The 22,589-nt window shown below is 39.2% G+C and overlaps 1 protein-coding gene across 1 annotated transcript in view; it reads right to left on the reverse strand.

Moving 5' to 3' along the window:
• Positions 1-15,229: 15,229 nt before the first annotated feature.
• The window catches only part of CWC27 (CWC27 spliceosome associated cyclophilin), a 160,512-nt gene continuing 153,152 nt past the window's right edge, over positions 15,230-22,589 (reverse strand). Inside the window, exon 14 of the mRNA XM_042452243.1 lies at positions 15,230-17,333. Coding sequence (XP_042308177.1) covers positions 17,165-17,333 — 169 coding nt within the window. The 3' untranslated portion in view covers positions 15,230-17,164. The remainder of the gene's footprint in view (positions 17,334-22,589) is intronic.

Here is a 22,589-nt window from a genome sequence, read left to right on the forward strand (position 1 = left end):
AACAAGTGTTAGGTATGGTGCCACTGCTGTTGTCTATGAAAGATCCTACACCGGGGTCACTTCCCATTACTGCTGCTCCTGTGAGGCAAGGGGCTATGTTGATGGTAGCAATACTGCCAGCTGAGTCTCCCATGTCAGACAGGATTTTGCTGAAGAGCCAGACTAAATGTGTCAGACAGCCATTTGTGTTATGTGTGAACAATGTCTGAATAAGATGAAACACTGAGAAGAAATTCAGCATGCCCTCTTGCCAGTACAGATTTTGTATCCACTCCATACTGCATGACTAGTATAGAAACTACCTTGTTGTCCTCATGGAATGCTCTACCCAAGAGTTCTGATTAAAACAGAACAATATAACAACTTCTCATGCAGCCTGACATTCCTATCATGGCTGAAGGAAATTAAAGCCAAGCATATCACATAGGAACATGAGAAGTGTTGAGCACTGCTAGATCAAAGAAGAGGTTTACAACTGAAACACAGACTATGGTATGCTTGTCTGTAGTGTGCCATGTAAGCTCTTATCACTTGCTTTCGTCCCTCTCTAATTCAGGGTGATAATGATGCTCTGCCAAGGAACAGGTCTGGATTTTTCCACAAAACACACTGTATAAATTGACTTATCCAGACCAATGATGCTGAAAGAGTTCAAAATAGTTCCAGATGATTTTCTTTTGAATAATAATACAGCTCGCTCGTCATGGATTCTTTCAGATTCAAATATCCACTGCTTGAAAATATTTTTAAAATATATAAATTTCAGAAAGCAAACTTTCATTTTGCCCTTTTATATAAGGGACACCATCTTACAACACCACTGTATTTAATGGAACTTCAGCATCCATGGATTTTGGTATCTGTGGGGGTCCTGTAACGAAACCCCGGCTGATACCAACCGCCCAATTTAATAATGAAAGCCACTAAAGTCAGTCTACAGTGGAAGCTAAGAAATGATTTATTACAAACACTGATGGTATAATTTAACAGTGCATGTCTGTAAAGGGTGATAGATGTGTTTTTGATTCTTTTGCTCTTTATTTAATGCTGATTCAGAATATATGTTAAATTTATTACAGATATAGTGTAAGATAAAAATATACATAGAACTCTTTCATCATTAAAGTTGTTCATTTTCTCCTGTCTGCCTTTCTCCCCTTCCTCTATAATGAGTGTTTGATAGGGGAATCTTTTTAGGTTAATTTGAGAGGGTGAACTTTTTTTCTTGCCTTATATTTTTATTGGCTTCAGGAAAAGTTCTACACTTATCATTACAGAGCTACTTATTTCTGGAACTGGCTTAATGGACAGAGAGAAACTTTGGGAAAGCTGACTCCGATTTAATAGTAATTTTCATTTTGTCAGCCAGTTCAGTCATCTGAGCATCCCACTGTGAGCTCAGATTTATGTGATATATTTTACACATCTATCATAATGTTTATATCCTGCCTTTTAATAATTACGAAAATCCTCAGAGCAGCTAGCAATATTCATCAAGACATAAAATATACACCTCAATGGAGTAAGAACATTCCAGTACATCCAACTCTGAATCTATGCAACTGCAGACCCCATTTCAACTGTCTGATACTTATTATATGAGATTCCCTGCTAAAATATGTGTCCGCTAGAACAGAGCTTGGAAAAGTCACCATGCTGTCTGGAAGAGTTTGGAAGATCTAGTTCCAAAGGTAATTTTCTGATGCTCTGGCTTGTATAGTTGCACAAAAGGACCAAATCTTTGAAGAAAAAGTTTCTGAAGAAGACATAGTAGGCAATGTAGTAATACTGGGATCCTCAGCCTTCAGTTAAGCATTCAGATCATGGGCTATATATTGTCCTTGGTGAAGTACTTTGAAAATTACAATCCCTAATCCTCCACATACTGGCTGCTAGATAGACTTCATTCAATGCAATTTCTCCTTGTCCTCCAGATTGGGCCCAAACAGTCACACCAAAATAAAGCTGCTTCGGTATGCTGTTTAAATGAGGCATGCATCCTAAGAGGCCGGAGGCTGTGCCAAAGCCATCTGGCTGATGGACAGAACCTTATTGCATAGAGTGACTTGCTAATGACTGCCGCACTCTCTTTCTTGATTCCTCTAGTTAATTTGGATTACCAGTATTCCAGATGGAAACTGCTTCTTCTTCTATATGATATGGGAATAAGTCAGGACTCACCTTAAATCCCTCCTCTATTAGAAACACAGAATTTTAGAGTTGGCCTTTTGGTCCAACCTCCTGTCATGCAGGAATATATAACTAAAATACCCCTGAAAGATAACTATAAAAGCTCTGTTTAAAGACCTCCAAAGAAGGGTCCAATACCTTCAGAAGGAGAGCTATCAAACAGCTCATACAGTAAAGAAACTTTTCCTAATGTTTAGGTAGAATCTCTTTGCTTGTAATTTGAATACACTGGTTTGGTTCCTTTTCTCTGGGCCATCAAAAAACAAGCTGGCTTCATCTTCTGCATGACATACCTTCAGATATTTTAAGATGCCTGAATGTAGCCAACTCCCTAAGATGTTCCTCACAAGGCTTGGTTTCCAGGCCTCAGACCATCTTGGTTGCTCTCCTCTGGACACATTCCAGCCTATTAATATCCTTCTTGAATGATGGTACCCAGAACTGCTTGTTGCATGACAACTAAAACCTGCTGAAATAACTTTTCCTATACAGCCATTAAAGAAGCAGGAGCTCTCTATATTTTTCACTCTGGCAACAATATGATTTTTTTTTTTAGCAACTCTATTATCACCTGGCTGTGATGGCCATACTGGCCAGTTTATATAGGGGGACTCTCTCTCATTTTAAGCTTTCATTCTATTCACAAAGAAGGATCAACTTCACCCTTTGTACACATTTCTCAGTCCTTAATCTTAAAGAATAGAGATCGGAAAAAGCTACCTTTTTTTAAAGGCAAAGAATTCTCAGACTCCCTCCGCTAGCATGTTCAATAGCAATGTTGGCAGTGAGATTCTGGGGGGCTGTAGTCTCAAAAATAGTTTCCATGGCCCTTTAAGGAATATCCACTTGATGTGACCATGTTGGGCAGCATGACAAGTGCCTTTCTGCAGTAAAATCTGCAATCCTGGGGCTGATGGGTAGGATTGGATTAAGGTCATCAATGGTTTTAATACATGTAACATTTTTGCTATTTGAATAATCTTGATTTCTGTTTAAACTGTATCTTTTTCTAGATTCTTTAAGGACACAACAGTAAATGAAATGAGTGTTACAAACAGCCTAATGCAGACTGTCTTTGTGTAATACTTTCTAAAGCAGCCTTATTTGGTGTTTTGGGGATGTGTCTTTGATGGCAACCAAGACGTCTAGCTCCTGGTCTGTACCATTTCAGCAGATGTACTCATCCTCCCCACTCATTCAGTCCATGAAAGCAGCACTGACCTTTTTTAGCAATATATTTATGTGCACTTCATTTATGTCATCTTGATCAGGAGCTGAAAATACAGAATGTGAATCTGTTTTCTGTACAGGAAAATGTTGAAGACACTAGTTAAGGCTATAATCCAATGAGACATTCTTTTATGTAATTTGAAAATGCAGATTTTTTTTTTCTCTTTCGGTTTTCACAGCTCCCATCAGCATGATCAAAGATTAGGCAAAATGGGCATTGTAGTCCAAAACATCAGAAGGGTATCCTCTTAGGGAAGTCTGTTCTGCATTCTTTTAAAAGAATGTTGTCCTTTAAGGACTCTAGTCTATTGGTTGTGAGGGTGGCTTTATCTGCATGGGGAGAAACAACAGAAGTAATGTCGAGTCTTATTATACTGAGTATAGAAGAACAGAGCAGCAAAATGCAAGATTAGTTATTTTTATTTATAACATACTGTACTTTGTTTTTTGCTCCCAAACAACTCCCAAGGTAGCTTACAAACAACAGGGTAGCTTCACAAATTCTGAAATCAATATGAAGCAAAAGTTGCATTTTTCAAAAAAGAATACCATTTGTAGACTCCAGAGTATGGAATGCAGACAAAATAGTGGTATCAAAACCAAATGCACACCATACATTTGAAACAGCTTGGAATAGTGTAATATCAGCTTGCTCCAAAAGGACACACAACTCTGCTTTCACCTTTCATTTACAGGTGAGTAGCAACAGCCATATAGCTGCTCCTCAATGTCTGTATGGGTTAATGTTATGGCACCAAGACTAGAGCACAGAAATGTTGCTTTTTTGGTCTACAACTACCACAGTCCGCAGGCCACTATGGAATATATGTACCTTGAAGCATGGAATTTTGGGAGATTCTGGGAGTCGTAGACTCAAAAGCCAATTTTGCAAGCTTTAACTTTGTGCACATCTCTCCCACCTTCCGTTCCAGCTCCAGCACTCACAGTGTGAAACTATGGCCTGAGCACAGTTAGAGATACATATGGAATGAGGCACAGAGTCTTCCTCCAAGTCAGTGATTAAGTTTGCAATGCTATACTAGGGTGCACACTCACCCCAAAATGCTGCATTTGTGTGCTGTGGTGCAGCCCAGTCTGGCATGAAACAGTCATCATTTTCCCCTTTGCAACATCGGGTCCTCTTCCATGAGCCCACACAGATTTTGCATTCTCTGAGAAGACATGTGAAGAGGGTGGGTTTCCCTGTTTTCTCAGTTAGAGGTTCATCAAAAGGAACCAGGAGGGGGAGTAAAACTGGGGTATATTTAGATCAGGGGCCCTGTGGGGTCTATACCCCCAGTTAGCAGGCAACCACAAGATGGCTGTGCTCCAATGTGGTGTCATCTTTTGTCACTTCTTATTCACTCCTGACAGTTAGGTTGGTGGTTGGATCATCAGATAACAAGTTGGTTGTTTGGTTTCTGGATCTATGTCTATTACCCAGCAAATGCTCTAACAACTGTAAGGAATAAAGTTGCCACCTGTTTTAACCCAAATCTTGTGGTCTGAATGCTTCGTCCACTAGAGCCCATCAGTCACCACCAGCTTCATAAATGAACTTACTTGGGAATAAATTCCACTGGACTCAATGGAGTTTATACTTCTGGACAGACATGTATAGAATTCCACTGTTAGTCAAGCAGTATAACGTTTCTGAGATTGTGAGATGACATATTTTCCTCTATTTAATAGGATGAAAGAGAGTGAGACGGGTAAGGTTCAAAGAATTACGGTCGACTACAGTGGAATTCCATGCTTCAAGGTACTTATATTCATCTTGGACTAGCGGCTAAAGTGGCAGGTAAAGCTCTCCCTGCAAAACATCATTCCCATGTCATGTCCTTTTTCAGAAAAGGGTTTAGTCAGTGGCACCTCATTTAAGATACACAGATGCCAATTACACACACTGCACCTTCAGTTCTGTCTTGTGTATTTAGAATGAAGCATTCTGCAGATGTTCCTGGTTAGTTTAACTTTCTGTACAGTGATAAGAAAATTAAAGAAACAAAGAAACCACAGGATCAGGTCAGGGAACATGGTCTATGCGTTGAATTCACTTTTCCAGCGCTGTTGCTTTTTCACAGCAAGGAACTATATAAATACATAGCAAGCCACTGGATATCCAGTTGATCATTTTCAGGCATGAAATATTATCTCTTTTCAAGATGAATACTAAGCATATTTCTGCATGAGCACAAAAGTATATGAGTCAGGATGGAGTAAATAACTAGATCAGGTACATTCAATCTGGTGGCCAGGATTGAGGTATTCTGGGAGTTGTCATCCAAAAAATGTAACTTTTCTGAGCTCTCATAGTGCATTCACCTACAATTCACACACAGGGCTTCTGTGCAACAGTAAAAATATTTTATGCCTTCACAATACTGAGTACAGGTAGCACTCCATATCCATGTATTGTTTAGCCACAGATTCAAGCATTTATGGTTTGAAAATATTTTAAAAAAGTATAAATCCCCCAAAGCAAACTTTGACTTAGCCATTTTATATAAGGGACACCATTTTACCAAGCCATTGTATTCAATGGGACTTGAGTATCCACGGATTTTGATATCCATGGGGGGTCCTGGAACCAAACCCCAGGGGATACTAAGGGCCCGCTATCTTCGTTGACAATGTCAATAATTCCATTTAAATTCCAGGTTATAACAAAACAAAATGTTGACTAGTCAGAGGGTAAATACAAGACACTATATGCATTAACCTTTCCTTGCTCACAGGAAATTGAGTGATACCATGCCAGGCATCTCTAGCACTATCTAAAAATCAAGTGTCATCCTCACCACACACCCGAGGAAGTATATAATTCAAACAATATCCTCTTTAGCAATCTGTCTGAACAGGTTCCTGTAGCAGGGCTAGCGGAAGGGGGAATTAAAGGTTAGGGCAGGTAGCCTACGGAAAACAATGCAAGAAAATCAAGGGAATAGGGAGCACTCCAGTCAGAGTAGTCAGATTGGGCCAAGGAAGCATGCAGTAAAGGACATTTGAATATATCTGTAAATCATTTGGACCGTCTGTCTCAGTATAAAATAATTCAAAGACACAAGAGACAACTACAGCATCACAGCAGGAGTAGCACTGCTGAGTGATTGGTAATATACTGGCCTCCTAAAGAAACTATTGACTGGAAAGGTAGATAGCAACAACAGCTCTGTGTGTGTGTGTGTGTGTGTGCGTGCGTGTGTGTGTGTGTGCGCTTGCTCTTCAAATTGCTTATCATGGAGGTCCCCCACTAAAGCAAACCATGACTTTTACATGATTATTTTTTATTCATTTGGTGCCAAGTTGTCTGGAGCTTCTCTTTTTTAAAATTTCCTCCCTCCCCCCTCCAAACCTGCAGTATATTAAGAAAATAAGCGAGGAGAACTTTTACTACAGGATTGTCAGACTGGTTTCAAAAGTCACAAATATTCCAACACTGCTGCTGCCGAAAAATCCAGGGCCATTGAGCAAATAAGAAACAATTGGCAGTCGTTTTTATCAATCTATTTTTTTTAGGCAGGTGACCCTTTTGCTAGACTGTAAAATATTTTTCTCTGTTTCAGACAGTAGTAAGTTGCACTAATATACCTTGTGAATGGTAAAAGAAAGCAAAGATTTTAAAAAACACTGCTTGTCCTCCCCCCTATTCCAAAAGAGGTAGGAATTGCCAAGCTGTCTGGAAAAACATCTTTCTTTCTATAAGAGGACTGAAAATTTAGCCCACAAACTATTCTTTTATTTTTCATTGTGTACCCAGCTATTCTGGCTATAATTATAGACCATATTTTACGCTTCTAGTGTGATCCTAAAACTGATGCAATAAATGTATATTATACCCTGAGTCCCAATAAACAATATTTATTTGTCAGATGCAATAGAAAAATCCCTCAAACTGTGCTTCTGTTAGTCTGCCGTTTTGGAAGCCCTCATTCCACACTTGGTAGGGAACCGGGCATATTGCCAGGCAGGGCGGGCTTGAGACATTTTGATTTCTGAGGCAGAGTAGCAAAAGATAGCTTCCTTCCCCACAAGTCATGGTGCATAGTATCAGCCAAGTTATTTTGGCACAGGAGGCTTAAATCTTACTATTGCCTTTTCCTATCTATAGCTGAGAAAACATAAACTACCAGCTTTGATACCAGATCCCGGATGATACCCCAAATGACAACTTGCTCTTCTCGTAGTAGATCTGGGTCTGCTACTGAATCCTTGAGATGCATGTCAGCGAGACATATACATTTGGGTGGTGTGCCTCCATTTTCAGTCAGTTCTGTGTGACTTTAGCAAGGTGAAATTCAAGCGAGGTTCTCCAAGGGATATGAGAAACTTCCTCACAAGAACAGATCATTAATCTATAGTCTATTCTGACTAGAAACAGTTCTTCAGGATATGGCACAGAAGTGATTCCCATTTGTGTTGAATGTCTAACTAGAAATGTCAAAGACTGCATCAAAAGTATTCTAGTCGTCCATCCTGCACTCAGCCATGAAGCTGTAGCCATATACTTATTTCTTTGCTTATATGAGTATGCATATTAGGAATAGATCAAAGCGCTTAATAGCCAATTATTATTATATATATGTTTACCTTACAACTTAGCTATACCTTGTAGGATGAGAGAGGCATCTGGATATGAGTTGGATACAGAACAGTAAACTAAACAGTGGTTCCCAACCTTTGGTCCTCCAGACGTTTTGGACATCAGCGCCCAGAATTCCTGACTGTTGGCTAAGTTGGCTGGTGCTTTGGGGAGAATCCTCCGGGTGACTAGGATTCGTGTATCTTAAATATGATACACGGATCTTAATATGATACACCCCGAGGACCAAATCTTGCAGACCGTTGGATTCTTGACTTGGACCAATGGTCCTTGACTTGAACCACGAAGACTCTTCTTTTGCTTTTATATCATGACTCTTATGTGATCCCACAAATTACTCACAAAGATATGGTGAGAAAATTTGGACAGAACAGTGCTTTTTGTATCGAAGTCAGCCCTCCTTATCCATGGATTTTTTATCCACGGATTTAAGCAACCAGAGCTTGAAAATACTTTAAAAATATACAGATTCCCATTGGCAAACCTTGATTTTGCCATTTTATATAAGGGACACCTTATATATACTTAATGGGACTTGAGCATCCCTGGATTTTGTCATTCACAAATTTTGGATTTTGGATCCACAGGAAAATAAACAATAACATCCATATTATGCCAAAGAAAAAAATCAGATTGACTTTGAACTCTATTCTAAAGGTACCAGGCAATAACTTGTGATAAAATACAATAATACGGCATTCATCTATTTTTCAGGCAGCAACTGATTCCATGTTGGGCTAGCCAAGTGTTTCCTTTCCATGAAGAGCTTGATACTCATAAAGATGACTAAACTTCTTTAAGGCCAGCAGTCCTGGAACCAAAACCCCCGGAGGATACAAAGGGCCCACTTATGTTTTGTAACATAGAGCAACCATCTTTACTTCAGGTGTAAAGAAAGGAAAGGTCTGTGTGCTTACAGCTGTGAAGAGGCTTTTTAACATTTAAAATAATGAGTTTTGTAATCAGTAATCAGCATGGTGTGACTTTATCAGGTTTATATGATTACTTATTGCTTGGTATCACACAGAAAATAAGCTGGGTGGGAAGGAGTTTAGGCAAAGTTAGCATATGACAGAAATCCTAGGTCATGAAAAGCTTTCATGATGATTTACATCCAGAAGCACAATAGGCAGTAATATCACATGTTGCCATCTGCTGACATCTAATATACTGTAGCACTTCTCATCATTAAAAGCTTTTGAGTTGTCTCCAAAGGCAGCCTCAGACAAAACTTTTCTAGTTAGTCAACCCTGGGAGCTATTGAAAACTTTGTCCTGCAAGAAGTGGCGGAGCCTGCAGACCAGATACTAATTGATAAACAATGTTCTGGGGGATGATAACAAGGTCCAAAATGGCACAGCAAATATCTGCACAAACTGTCAACATTTGCATGGCTATCTCTAGCACACAAAAGGAAAGCGGTTTCTAGATGTACAGTAAGTTGCATTTTAAAATGTATTGAATGTTCAATGTCCTTATAAGGCTCTGGTTAGAAAAAGGAAATAAAAACTCACTATAAAATGTCTAGTTGAGAGAAACTATACAATGTTCATGTCATTTTTCCATCATCAAGTGATATTAAATATTACTAGCTATGAAAGAGAGAGAGTATTGTATGCAGCATTTGTTACTTATCTACACAATGCTATCCTCTCCACTGACACCCCCTTGTTGTGGGGGAGGCTTGCGCACCCTAATGATGTTGTGAGCTATGCTGGTGGTGGTTTAAAAGCCACCGGCAGGGCCTCCCATGCCAGACAAGTCACAACCAAAGGGTCTGACCAAGAGCGCCAAAGGGCAGGATGGGCTCTCTAGCCTTATGGCAACCATCCTAGGAGAAGGAAAACTCTAATCCCAAACCCGGGCAGATGGTGCTCGTCTAACCCTGTAAGGTCAACCATCTAAGAGAAGGAAACTCTAATCAGACTTACAACCCGAGGACCTCGCTGCCACCATCTATGCTTGTCAAGGCCTCAGCAGTCGAACCTCTGGTTTAAAGGGTGAGGCCAGTTCTGTGCACACTGCGCTCCACCAGAAAAATCCATTGCACAGGCTCGAAGGATACATCCACTCTCTGAAAAAGCCCTGTAGCCCCCCCCCCCCCAATTCCTCAAAATGATTATCCTGCTACATGAACGCCACCAAGGTCAAGTCAGATATGGCGATGCTCTCTCAGAGCTCTTTCTAATAACTAATGGTGTGAAAGAAGGTTGTGTTCTCGCTCCAACTCTATTTACAATCTTCTTCAGCATGATGCTCCAAAGGGATATGGCAGATCTCAAAGAAGAAGACGGCATTTATATATGCTACCGTACTGAAGGTATCCTGTTTAACTTAAGCCGCCACTAAGACTCTAAACTATCTAGTCGGTGAGCTGCTTTTTGCTGATGATGCTGCCCTCGTTGCCCATACAGAAGCAGCAGTTCCTAACATCTTGTTTTGCAGCAGCTGCAGAGCTCTTTGGACTGGAAGTCAGTCTGAAGAAAATGGAAGTTCTCTACCAGCCGGCACTTCAGGAAGAACACTACCATCCCCACATCACTGTAGGCACATCTGTGCTTAAGTCCGTCCAGCAGTTCACCTACCTGGGAAGCATCATCTCCTCAGATGCCAAGATTGATAAAGAGATCGATCAAAGACTGACAAAGGCATATAGTGCATTTGGAAGGCTTCACAAAAGAGTCTGGAGTAACAAACACTTGAGGCGAAGCACAAAAATCAGTGTGTATAGAGTCATTGTACTGTCTGTTCTCCTCTACGGGTCTGAAACATGGGTCACCTATCGCCAGCACCTACGACTCCTTGAACACTTTAATCAACGCTGTTTACGCACAATTCTAAATATACACTGGACTGACTATGTGACGAATGTTGCTGTCCTTGAGCAAGCAGGGATCACCAGCATTGAGGTGATGCTATTGAGGATGCAGCTGCGCTGGGCAGGACACGTTTCTAGGATGAAGGACCATCGCCTCCCAAAAATAGTATTCTACGGTGAACTAGCCACGGGTCAGAGCAAGAGGGGCACCCCAAAGAAGAGATACAAGGACTCCCTGAAACAACATCTCAGGCTTGGCCAAATTGATCACCAACAATGGTCCGCCCTGGCCTCGCATTGGGAGGCATGGAGACGCACTATCCACGATGCTGCAGCCTTTTTCAAAAGCTCACGAATGAGTCTCGAAGAGAAACGACAACGCAGAAAGAACCACTACCCGGAAACATCACCCAAGGAGACTTTCCGCTGTGCTTTCTGCAGCCGGACCTGTTTGTCCCGGATTGGCCTTTTTAGTCATCAACGCGCTTGTACAAAGCGTGGGATGAGTCCTTCCTGAATCTTCGTTCGTGAAGCAAAGCCAGAGTGAGAGAGACACAATGCTTTCATCACCTTCTCACTTTTTAGTTATGTGGCCTAAAGGGGAACCATTGTCTGAGGATGAGATTTGCTGTTACATAGTCACATACAAAAACGAATAGACAAATAAATAAAAACAATTATTATAAACGAAACATGAATATTAGTAAGATGGTGAATCAACTCAAGTGACTCATTTATTTAAACATAGGCTGGAATTCATGATCTTAGTTATGAATGTGTAATGTAGAATTACATACTCGTAAATGATTCATAGTCATGATCTTTATGTATTCCATAGAGAAAGGAATATGTAGGGGTAGTCAGAGTCCCCCAGTTTTGGCTTACTAGGCAGCTGCTGCTATGCCTATTCTTCAGTTGATCAAGACACAGTAGACTGATGTTTCTACCACCCTTCCACAAGTATTTCTGGTGTGACATTCATGGTCCCTGTGATAATTCCTCAGTTTTGCAGTTTCCTCAGTAAGGATTGGGGTGGGGTTGAGCTGGGAGACATTACTTAGCTATGCAACTATGGTAGTACATAACTTGCATGTACAATCCTGGCCATAATCTAGAACACTCATCCCTCCACATTTGCGGCTTTGATTATTCACAGATTTTATTAATATGTTCTCTCTAGGAATATCTATAGTCAACTTTAACCAAAAGTTGCACTGAAGGACCTAGAGGTTCCTAGAAAGAACATTCCACTAGGCCCTTGTATCTCCTCCAGAGCAATTCTATTGTCAGTATCTAGCAGATGTTGACCACAGGTTTGCACTGGAGGACCAAGAGATTCCTAGAGAGGTGTTTTCTCAGGTACTCAGGTAAAAACATAGTGTTTTTGTTATTTGCATTTTTCCACATTCACTGGGGTCCTGTGCCCCTAACCCCAGAGAATGTGGAGGGACGAGTGTACTTGGAAGCATTAATATGGAGAGATGAATTAACTGGTGAATCTGAAAAGCTAATGTAGCTAAGGTATAAGGTAAAAGAATAATAATTTGCTATTAAGAGCTCTGATCTGTTCCTAATATGCGTACTCACATGAACAAAGAAACAAAAAACAATCATAGAGCCCAAAATTGCTGTCCATTTATTAGCATTTTATTATTCTATCCACTCAAAACAAATGTGCTTTCAAATTTTCCTTGTAGGACTTGGCTTTCAGACCCCTCAGTGTCCAGGTTACTCTCCAGGGTCATAGCTATGGAAGAGGGGGCAAAATGTGGGCATTCCCTTCCCCAATAAGAATTCTGGTCTCCCATTAAATTTTTCGTTCAGTCCCCAAATTTCTAGCATTGTGGTAATGTAGAACTTCGGTGGAAATACAGCATACAAAGAAAAGGGGCAGGCAAAGTTGCCAAGGAAATGCAAACATGGGAAATAAACTTTATGTGTTCCAACTTAATTAGCTGTGAAGACCATTGCAGACTTATCGAGAACAAGGCGGGGATGATATAATTACTTTATCTTTCCTTGAAGCCTGGGGAAAATGGATTTAGGAAGAGGAAAGTCCAATTTAAGGGGATTAAGATATAATCTTGACTTTAAAATAACAACAGAGACACTTGTGCTTGTTCGACAACAGAAATGCTTCAGTGCCCAAAAAGTATTGGTGCCACCAGAGATGGACTTTGGGGCAGAAGGGCAGAACTGGAGCTGCCAGGATAAGAAGGCCCTCAAAACACAGTGCCATATTTTGAGGGCAAGTAAAGCAACATATATGGCTATCTCAAGAGTGGTTGCTGTTATTTGCCTTCAAGTCATTTCTGATTTATGGCAACCCTGAGGTGACTCTAGAATGGGGTTTTCTTGGCAAGATTTATTTAGATGGGGCTTGCCATTGCTTTCTTTTGAGGGTGAGAGAGTGTAACTTACCCAAGATCAACCAAGTGTTAGGTTAGGTCCCAGAGTCCTAGTCCAAACCTCCAGCCTAGTCTAACCACTACACTATGTTGGCTCAAAGAGGGAGACATATATAATATCACTGAGTTCAGCTTCTCAAAAATGCTTTAATTTCATCATAGAAAAAGGCAGTTAGTTGTACTGTACATTTAGGAGCAAGCGTAGATCCACATGAAAATGGACAAAAACATCCAGATTATGCCAAAGAAAAATCAGATTGATTTTGAACTCTGTACTAAAGGTAGTATAATAACTTGTGTTAAAATACAGTAATACGACTTTTATCTGATTTTTCAGGCAGCAATCGATTCCATTTCGGGCTAGCCAAGTGTTTCCTTTCTATGAAGAGAGCTTGGTACTCAAAAATATAAAGATGACTAAATGTCTTTAAGACCAGCAGAACAGGTTATGAAATATTTCCTCCAGAAAGTCCCTCCACAAAATGTACAATGATTTTGCTTTGCTGTTGTTGTGCTTTCAAGTAGTTTCCAACTTATAGTGACCCTTTCATAGGGTTTTCTTGGCAAAATTTGTTCAGAGAAGGTTTGTCATTGCCTTCCCCTGAGGCTGAGAGCATGTGACTAGAAGATTCAAAATGTTTTGGTCTTCTTACACCAGGCTTACCTGAGCTAGTTCACATCACATTTGCTTACTTCTAGTGCTGAATGAAAGGTTTGTTGAACTGCTCTCCTTTTTGTGATGAAGGACTCTAACAGTATTATTTCCATGTTATTTCTGCATCTGTTACCAAATTTCCTGTTGAAGAACTAATAACCAGGAATACATCTACATTATCTGAGGTATACCTTTATGTCTTTTCCATCTGACAATGGTTGGTGGATTTGGGTATTCTGGATTTTTGAAAAGTAAATCTGTCTAAACTGTAGTCTTACCATGCCTGCTAGAGGAACATTATTGTCTAATGTGGATACGAATCCATTTAAGTCCTAAGACTTTCAACCAGTCTTATGGGAAGGGACCATTTCAGGAGAAGAGCAGTGGTTATGACAGTAAGGGGAAACTGGCTGTTCTGTCTACCTGGGATAAGGAAGTCCTAGGCTGCATCCACACTGCCAACATAATGTGGTTTGATGCCACTTTAACTGCCATGGCTCAAGGCTATGGAATTCTGGGAACTGTAGTTTTCATCACAGTTAAAGTGGTGTCAAACCACATTATGTCTGCAGTACAGATGCAGTCTTAGTTATTATTAATTAGAAGATACTGCTGTCCATAACCTATAAGAATAGCTATGTGAATTATTTTTAGACAAATAAATTTAGAATTAGGAACATCTATCTGTAAAATGGGATTATTTGCTGATATTTTCATAAAATAAAACTGTTGTAGTTGAACATACAAGGAAGATGATTAATGAATGATGCATGAATGTGAGATTGTAGACCAGAAGCTGTTTTTAAGAGAGTCTGTCGTAACAGCAACCCAACATCAAATTAGGAGTACAAGAACTGTGCTTCATTGTGAGGAACAGTTCAAGAACACCTTTTAACTCCTTTGTACCCTCACAAGTAAGTTGGGGACAGTGACAACCTCTCACAAGGACTCTCTTCACACCTCCTTTTTTCTTTCTTCTTATCTTAAGAGAGATTACATAGCACATTTAAACAATATTCGGCACTAAATTAATCCACACCACTTGGACCATATTAACATGACGAGACAGTTTTATGTACCTCACACTTCTGACCCTATCATGAAACTTAGTTATCATAATGTGATAAGGATATTATACTTTATTGAACTCATTCTAAAAACAACATCAGTAAAGTTGCGCTTCAGCTTTTAAAATGACCTTGGTTGATACCAATAAAGAAGCATCACTTGTTATTGGACTTAATGCATAAATAATTTATACTTGGTAATATCCACCAGAAAGTTTTCCCACACAAGCTCCCATTGAAATGAATAATAACAAGCTCTGACACAGCTCTTATGCGTTTTATTGGAATCACCCGATAGACAGTGCCCATGGTTGTAACATTAGAACATGCATTATTTACAAGATTTACAGAAATGTGTGAATACTGGAGTATCAACTAAAATTTTTATTCATTTTATGTTTAGACCGTAGGGCTTGGAAATTTTACTTTTTGGTGGAAGAACTTGCAGAATCATCTAGCCAAGATTCTGGGGGACTTTGAAAGTTGAGGTTCAAAAAATAAACGGTTTAAGTGCCTGAAGACACTTAATACAGCAACCATATTGAAGTTAATAGACATGCATGGGATTAGTGGGAGATTGCCTGGATATCGGATGTTTGAGCTCCACATAGGTAAGGTAGGATGTACCATCTAATGTAGTAATTGTAATGTGTGATACTCAGTACAATCCATTTTGAAAAAGAACATTATCACCAATCATGTATTTTAAAGACCTGCAATAGAAATCCATGCAATTTCTTTAAACTTTGTCATTTTAAAAATAGTACTGAGTTCAGTGATAATTTAACTTTCAGTGCTGGGGATTATTAGACTGTAATGCCGTATTAATAACAAATCTCAATGGCTTAAGGTGCATCTGCACTATTTACTACATAATGCAGTTTAGACCACTATAACTGTCATGTTCCATCTTCCACCCTATGGAAGATTTGTACTTTGAAACTCAGGTGCACTTGCCTGAACTATGGATCCTCCTCCTCCTCCTCCTTATATTTATTTATGTGTATCCCTCCCTTTTTCCCAGACTGGGAATCAAAGAAGGCTCTATACCAGAGAATTCTAAATGTCACACCAAGCTACAAATCCCATATCATCAAACCATGACAAGTTATTGGCTTGTTTCATTTCACAAATGCATACTTTTAGTTTTGAATAAAAGGTTTGCTGAAACATGTTGAACCACTCCTAGTTTTGGTGGAGCAGGAATCTATCCCATTTATTTCCATGTTAATTTGCTACCAAATTTTCTATGACCGAAATAATGTTCAGGAACACATCTATTTCATTAACTGAGCTATGCCTAATCATATTGGAGACTCTTACAGAAATATATTATTAATGATGAAGCTACTTGCAAGTGTCATTAAGAACACAGACTAAATGAATGATCCCCAAAATGGAGATAGAGATAAATCAAGCTTGTAAAGCCTTTTGCATAATAAAAGCAGTATGTTGGGAAATATTAATGCAATACTAAGAAGAGGTAGCTTGCAGGAATGCTCTCGACTGGGGTTCCAGTTCAGCAAACCGTACCTCCTCCATAATACTTTAATATAGATGGAGTCTAAGCAGGTCATTCTATTCTGCACCCCGCCACTTTTCTTTTTCATCTGCTAAATCAACATCCTGTGTCTACATCTTTTCAATATATATTTGGCTGTTTGTTGAGCTGGTATTTGCCTCATTGTAATTTTTTTAAAAAAAGATTCCTTGTGCTTCTGAAAAGTTCTTTGTTTTCCTGAGCATGCCTATATCTCTCTCTTGTTTCTCAGTTGCCTTATTTTTGATCTATTCCTATCAGTACTCACCATCTGAATTTGTTAACAAAGAATTTGTTATTAGTGATGATAACAACTTTATCACCATTTGTTCCATTTTCAGAAAATATACTTCTCACTGTTCTGAAAATATTGTAAATACATAACCCTGCACTTTAACAATTCAAATACATAAAAAGAGCAATAGAAAATAAGTTATTTATTGACAGTAAAAGCTCAAAATGGTTCCCAAAAGCTTTTCTGAGAACACATGCTTATTTTACATCAGAAGTCACAAAACAAAGGAGATAATACTGTGTCCAAATCAGACACCAGATTCCTTTTCACACCTTGTGAGTGATATATTTTGGGACACCAGCTACTACAGAGCCAGAACATTGTGCATTTTCCAAGTTGGCTCTGGCTAGCTTTACATTCATTTCATCTCCTTGCCTTTTTTTTCTCTCAGAATCTTTTTGCTCTCCTCCCTTCTTCTCTTATTCACAGGGTTCCGAGGATCATAAATTTCAAAAGTGTCTTCATCTTGCACGCTTGCATCTTTTACTTTTCTGGTTTTGTCCTCAAAATGGAGCACATGTGACATCCTGTCAGGGAACAAAAGATAAACACAATGGTTGTTCGGGTTAGTTATAAACATTTCCCCTAGAATAGGTTTTAACATGTTTAAAGGATAGCTATGATAAAAAAATCCCACCAATCCTATGCACACCATTATCCCAAATACTGATGTTAACACTTTAAAATCTGTTTTCAACTCATGATGATGTTTAACATGTTTTTATCTTATTTAAATTATTTTTAATCTTTTAAACCTTTTCATCTGTTGTTTTAACATCATTTCTAAGCTGCCCTGAGGTCTAAATATTTTAAAAAAATATAATTTTGTTGTATTTCATAATACAACAGTGTGATTCAGTACAAAAACAAATAGACTCAGATGATTAAATGTTTTTAGTACCTGTAATGTCAAAGAGTGGTGGCTAATAGCAATAATCAGTTGAAGAGCTGAAGTATTTAATAATTAAAAAAATGCAGCCTCTATTTATTTAATATAGGAGTGTTAGTTTTTGTACCACTGTCATATTTGATGTTCATTTTAACTGTAATTTTAATGTTCTATTTTGTATTTCCATTTGTTTTCCTATCTGTTTACTTGTATTATCAGTTCCCATTCCTAATCATAACCTTAATCCATATGCTACCCTTCAATGCACTGGAATTCTCATGTGGATTAGAAAATGCCTCACAATACCATTTTTAACCTTAATACAGAGTGTCTGTGTGGCATAGTGGTTTGAGCACTGGACTATGATTCTGGAGACCAGGGTTCGAATCCTGGTTCGGCCATTGATACCCACTGGGTGATCTTGGGCAAGTCACACTCTCTCAACGTCAGAGGATGGTAGTCATAAACTCCCCCTAAAGAAATATGCCAAGAAAATCCTTTGCGATAGGGTCGACATAAATTGGAAACAACTTGAAGGTACACATCAACAACAAATCTGAGAGATAAAAGCCACTCTTACAAATCTCTGGGAGAAACCAAAAACCAATTATATCAGAAGTCTCAGATATAGATTTATTCTTTTATCAAACAGAAATGTCCACAACTTTCCTATTGATCACATTGTGTGTTTAGCATGGATGGTGCAGTAAAAACAGGGTTACAACTTAAAACTCTTCTGTTGGCCTAAGAGGTCAACTCTTTAGGATGATAGATTTTACAATCAATTTGTATGCATGCTCAGGTTGGTCTAACAACTATTTCGGTCTACTAGTATAAGAGTGATCTATAACACTGCTTCTGAAGACAATTCTTTCTTTAATTTCATATCTTTACAATGTTTGTATTAACTTCAATTAACCAAGTTATCATTGGCATGGAGATTATCAACATGGGTGGGAACCGTAGCTATCTTTCTTTGGCTTTAAGTGCCAGGAAAGCCTGGAATGGATCAGCATATCAACTCTGGCTTTATTAGAAGTTGAAGCTCATGTATTGGAAGAATGTTCCACTCTTGGACTTCCCCTTTCACATTAATGACAAGTTTAGGAATTGTAAACCTGGGTCTTTTTCCCCATTCAGAAATCCAACACTTTCCCACATCATAACATGCAACTGAATGTGGCTTTCCTTAATACCTGTGGATTAATACTTTTCACTGAAGCTATAAGAGTACGGTACTTGCCTACTGGAAGGGAGATTCTGGATTTTTATTTTCAACAGTTATTCTGAAATGCTAAATACAAAGCAAGTTTAATAATTTATTTGCTGTTTGTTATTTCATTTTTTTAAGCTAACTTGATTGGGTTGCATTTTACCGATGAGTGCATGATGGTTTTATTGTGTGGTGGTGAGCTACTCTAACAACTTTTCTTACGTAGAAAAACAGCTGTCCCCCAACCTCATCTTCAGCTTTTCAGACTGAACCTTGGTTACTAAACAGAGAAGAATGAGTCTCATTCCTAAGCAACCATATATGAGTAAAGGTAATATCTTTTTGTAGGTGATACAAGATGAGTATAGATCTGTTATGATTCCCAGCACATGTCTCCATTTAAGCCACTTACTATATTGAAGTGAAAGCATGCCTAAATTTTACAATTCCAAGAGTCCAGATCTGTTACAGTAGGAGCAGCATAGGTCTAAAGAAACACACAGGTAGCTCAGGTGACTCAGGTTGCATCTGCACTGCAGAAAAAAAAATCCAGTTTTACACCACTTTAACTGCCATGATTCAATGCTATGGAATCCTGTGATTTGTAGTTTTGTGAGATATTTAGTCTTCTCTGTTAGAGAGCTCTGGCGCCACAACAAAGCACAAATTCCAGGATTTCACAGCACTGAGCCATAGCAGTTAAAACAGTGTCAAACTGGATTATTTCTGCAGTCCAGGAGCAGCCTTAGTTAGCGTGGCATATGTTTCCTAAAGAACATCTCTTCAAGCTACATGGCAAACAACATTCACGTCAACATGCTATAGGTTATTATCCAACAAAAAAAGGAGGAGCTGATTTGGGCACATCCAACCAGTTGGCAGATCTAGGAAAACATATTTGGAACAATTCTGTGAGCTGCAGAGGAGGGAAAAGGGAACTTTTTCAAGCTTTGCCAGTTGGGCATCCTTAAGGTTGTTCTTTGGCTATTCAACAGCAGTGTCAGTAGCACAAGCATTCATATTAAGCATATGCTTTGAATATTCTGTCCAACAAACATAGGCAATCTTTTTTTTTTAAAAATTGCTCAGGTTATTACCCATCTTGGGAGATTGCAGTTTTCAGGACAGCTTTACACTACCCATCCAATTGTCACTGTTCCACATTTTCATCTTTCGCAGCTTACATGTATCTCCAGAAGCTGACAGGTCATCCTTCAAAAAACACAACTGAATCATTATGAATTTTATTCTCTTAAGGGCTTGTTTTGTACTACAGGAGTATGAGCCTGTTTTTCAAAGAACAGGTTTTAATAGCAAATGAAAAAGTTATCAACAGCTCACTCTCCTATAGCTGCTTTGCTGAAAATATTAAAAACTACCATCAACAGACAAGATGCCAATGTTACTTGATTTAAAGAATATACATTTTTTAAAATCCACCAAGCAGCAGGTAAGTGAAAATGGCAACAGTTAAAAATCAATGAACCCCCCCCCATCCAAAAATGAACATTTGAAAAATATCAAACTCAGGCTGAAAACAGATGGCCCTAAAGGAGACGCTCTGCGCTGCCCCTTTGCTTGCTGGATTGCGGCTGTAGCAACTGTACACTGCGGCCCTGATTCAGCATTTTCCAGCCCCAAAAGAAGCGGCAAAATGCTGCTCCTTTTTGGAATGTAAAAAAGCTGCCTTTGCCACCGCTACAGCAGCCCTTCTGCATTTCTTCTGTGAAGCATGTGTAAATGCTGTGTTGCAGAAACGTGATAACGCCCCCCCCCCCAACGTCTGGTCAGGCAGGCAGCATGATGCTGCTTTGGGGGGTGGATTCAGGGTGGGCAGCGGTGAACGGTCACCACACCCTCCACCCCAATGCCAGTGTTTCTTGGCGGTCTGTACAGCCCCTCGGTTATAAAATCCTTGCCTGTATATGCATGTGAATATGCATATACAGGGAAGGTTTTAATAACTGAGTTTGATATTTTTGAAATGCTTGTTTCATGCATGCACGCATGCACTGGATGTATTCATGTATAATTGACCAAAATACCTAGGTTGACTTATTCATGGATCAGTGCACTTTAACTCTTATCAAAAAAGAACCATCCTCCTCTCTGAGTAGAGTCACAAAAGGCAAGAGCTTAGTCCATCCCAGGAGCGAACCAATGCACCTCTATTGGTGCTGCTTCTGAACTTTTTGAATGCCTGGGTTGGAAAATAACAGCAGTTGCAGTCCTTAGATGCTTTCCCTCAAAGGAATGCCAAGAGGAATCAGGTTTTGAAGGGTTTTAATAAGACATTTGTGTATGTTTGTCTGTAGTTTACTTTTTGTTTAATTTATATTTTAGAGGAGAAAGAGCTGAACTGGGATATTGGTTTTTGTATGGATTCTTTTAATTGTAAGCCACCTCGATTGTTTTTGACAGAGAGGCAGGGTAAAAATAAAGCTTCTTCTTATTAGTTTTTCCGAGTTAAAATCAGAAAAGCTATCACATTAAAGTTAAATTCCACCATTACTTTTGGTTTGCTTTTTCATCTTTTTCATCCTAATGTGAGCATTTTTTTAGACTCACCTTTGTCTGGTCCCATACTCCACAAGTCACACAGCCACCATTTACCAAAATCCCCTCCTCATCCATACAAACTTTAGGGTGATCACAAAGTTATGCCTGGCAGAATCTTAAGTTCTTTGGCATTATTTTTCTTTGCTTTGTCCTTTATATCCTTTGTTACATGCCTCTAAGTTTTACCCTCAACGTATCCATGGGTCATATCAAAATCCATAATTTTGGCCTCCAAAACAGCCCTCAACTTACACATGAGGTCGACTTGTAGTTGAGTATATAAAGTACACACACACACACGTGTATATACATAATTGATATTCCACCTTTCCTCCAACATGTTATCTGCCAAAACATATTAAAAAACTAAAAGCCTCCTTAAATAAAAAGGTCTTTATCTGCTGGTGGAAAGAGCTCAGGCAGGCTTGTATGGGAAGATACAGTCCTTCAAATAGCCTGGACCATATAGGGCTTTATAAATGCACCACAGAGCATCCAGGTTAAGGGTTAAATCCAGGAATATACCAAAACTCCAAATCTCATCTCCAGGGGGAATGTAATCCCATTCACCACATGTCATAGAATCACAGATCATAGAGTTGGAAGAGACCACAAGTCCAACCCCCTGCCATGCAGAAACTCACAATCAAATAACCTCTGACAGATGGCCATCCAGCCTCTGTTTAAAGACCTCCAAAGAAGGACTCACTGAAAGAATCCCACTGTCGAACAGCTCTTACTGTCAGGAACTTCCTCCTAATGCTGGGGTGGAATCTATTTTCCTGTAGCTTGCATCCATTGTTCCAGATTCTATTCTCTGCAGCAGCAGAAAATAAGCTTGCTCCATCCTCAATATGACACACTTAAACAGCTCTATCATATCACCTTTCAACCATCTCTTCTCCAGGCTAAACATACCCAGCCGCCTAAGGTTGAATCCCTAATTTCTCTTTCAACTGAGTAGGAGACGACTGTCTTGTCTGGATTAAGTTTCAATTTGTTCACCCTCATCCAGTCCATTATGGGTTTAGAACCAAAACCGTTTTCTTGGATTGAGCTGCTAAGGAGAGACAGAGCTGTGTGTCGTGAGCAAACTGCTGACACAAGTGGATTCATGTACAG

Source organism: Sceloporus undulatus, chromosome 2 (genome assembly GCF_019175285.1).
Source record: "Sceloporus undulatus isolate JIND9_A2432 ecotype Alabama chromosome 2, SceUnd_v1.1, whole genome shotgun sequence".
NCBI lineage: Eukaryota > Metazoa > Chordata > Lepidosauria > Squamata > Phrynosomatidae > Sceloporus > Sceloporus undulatus.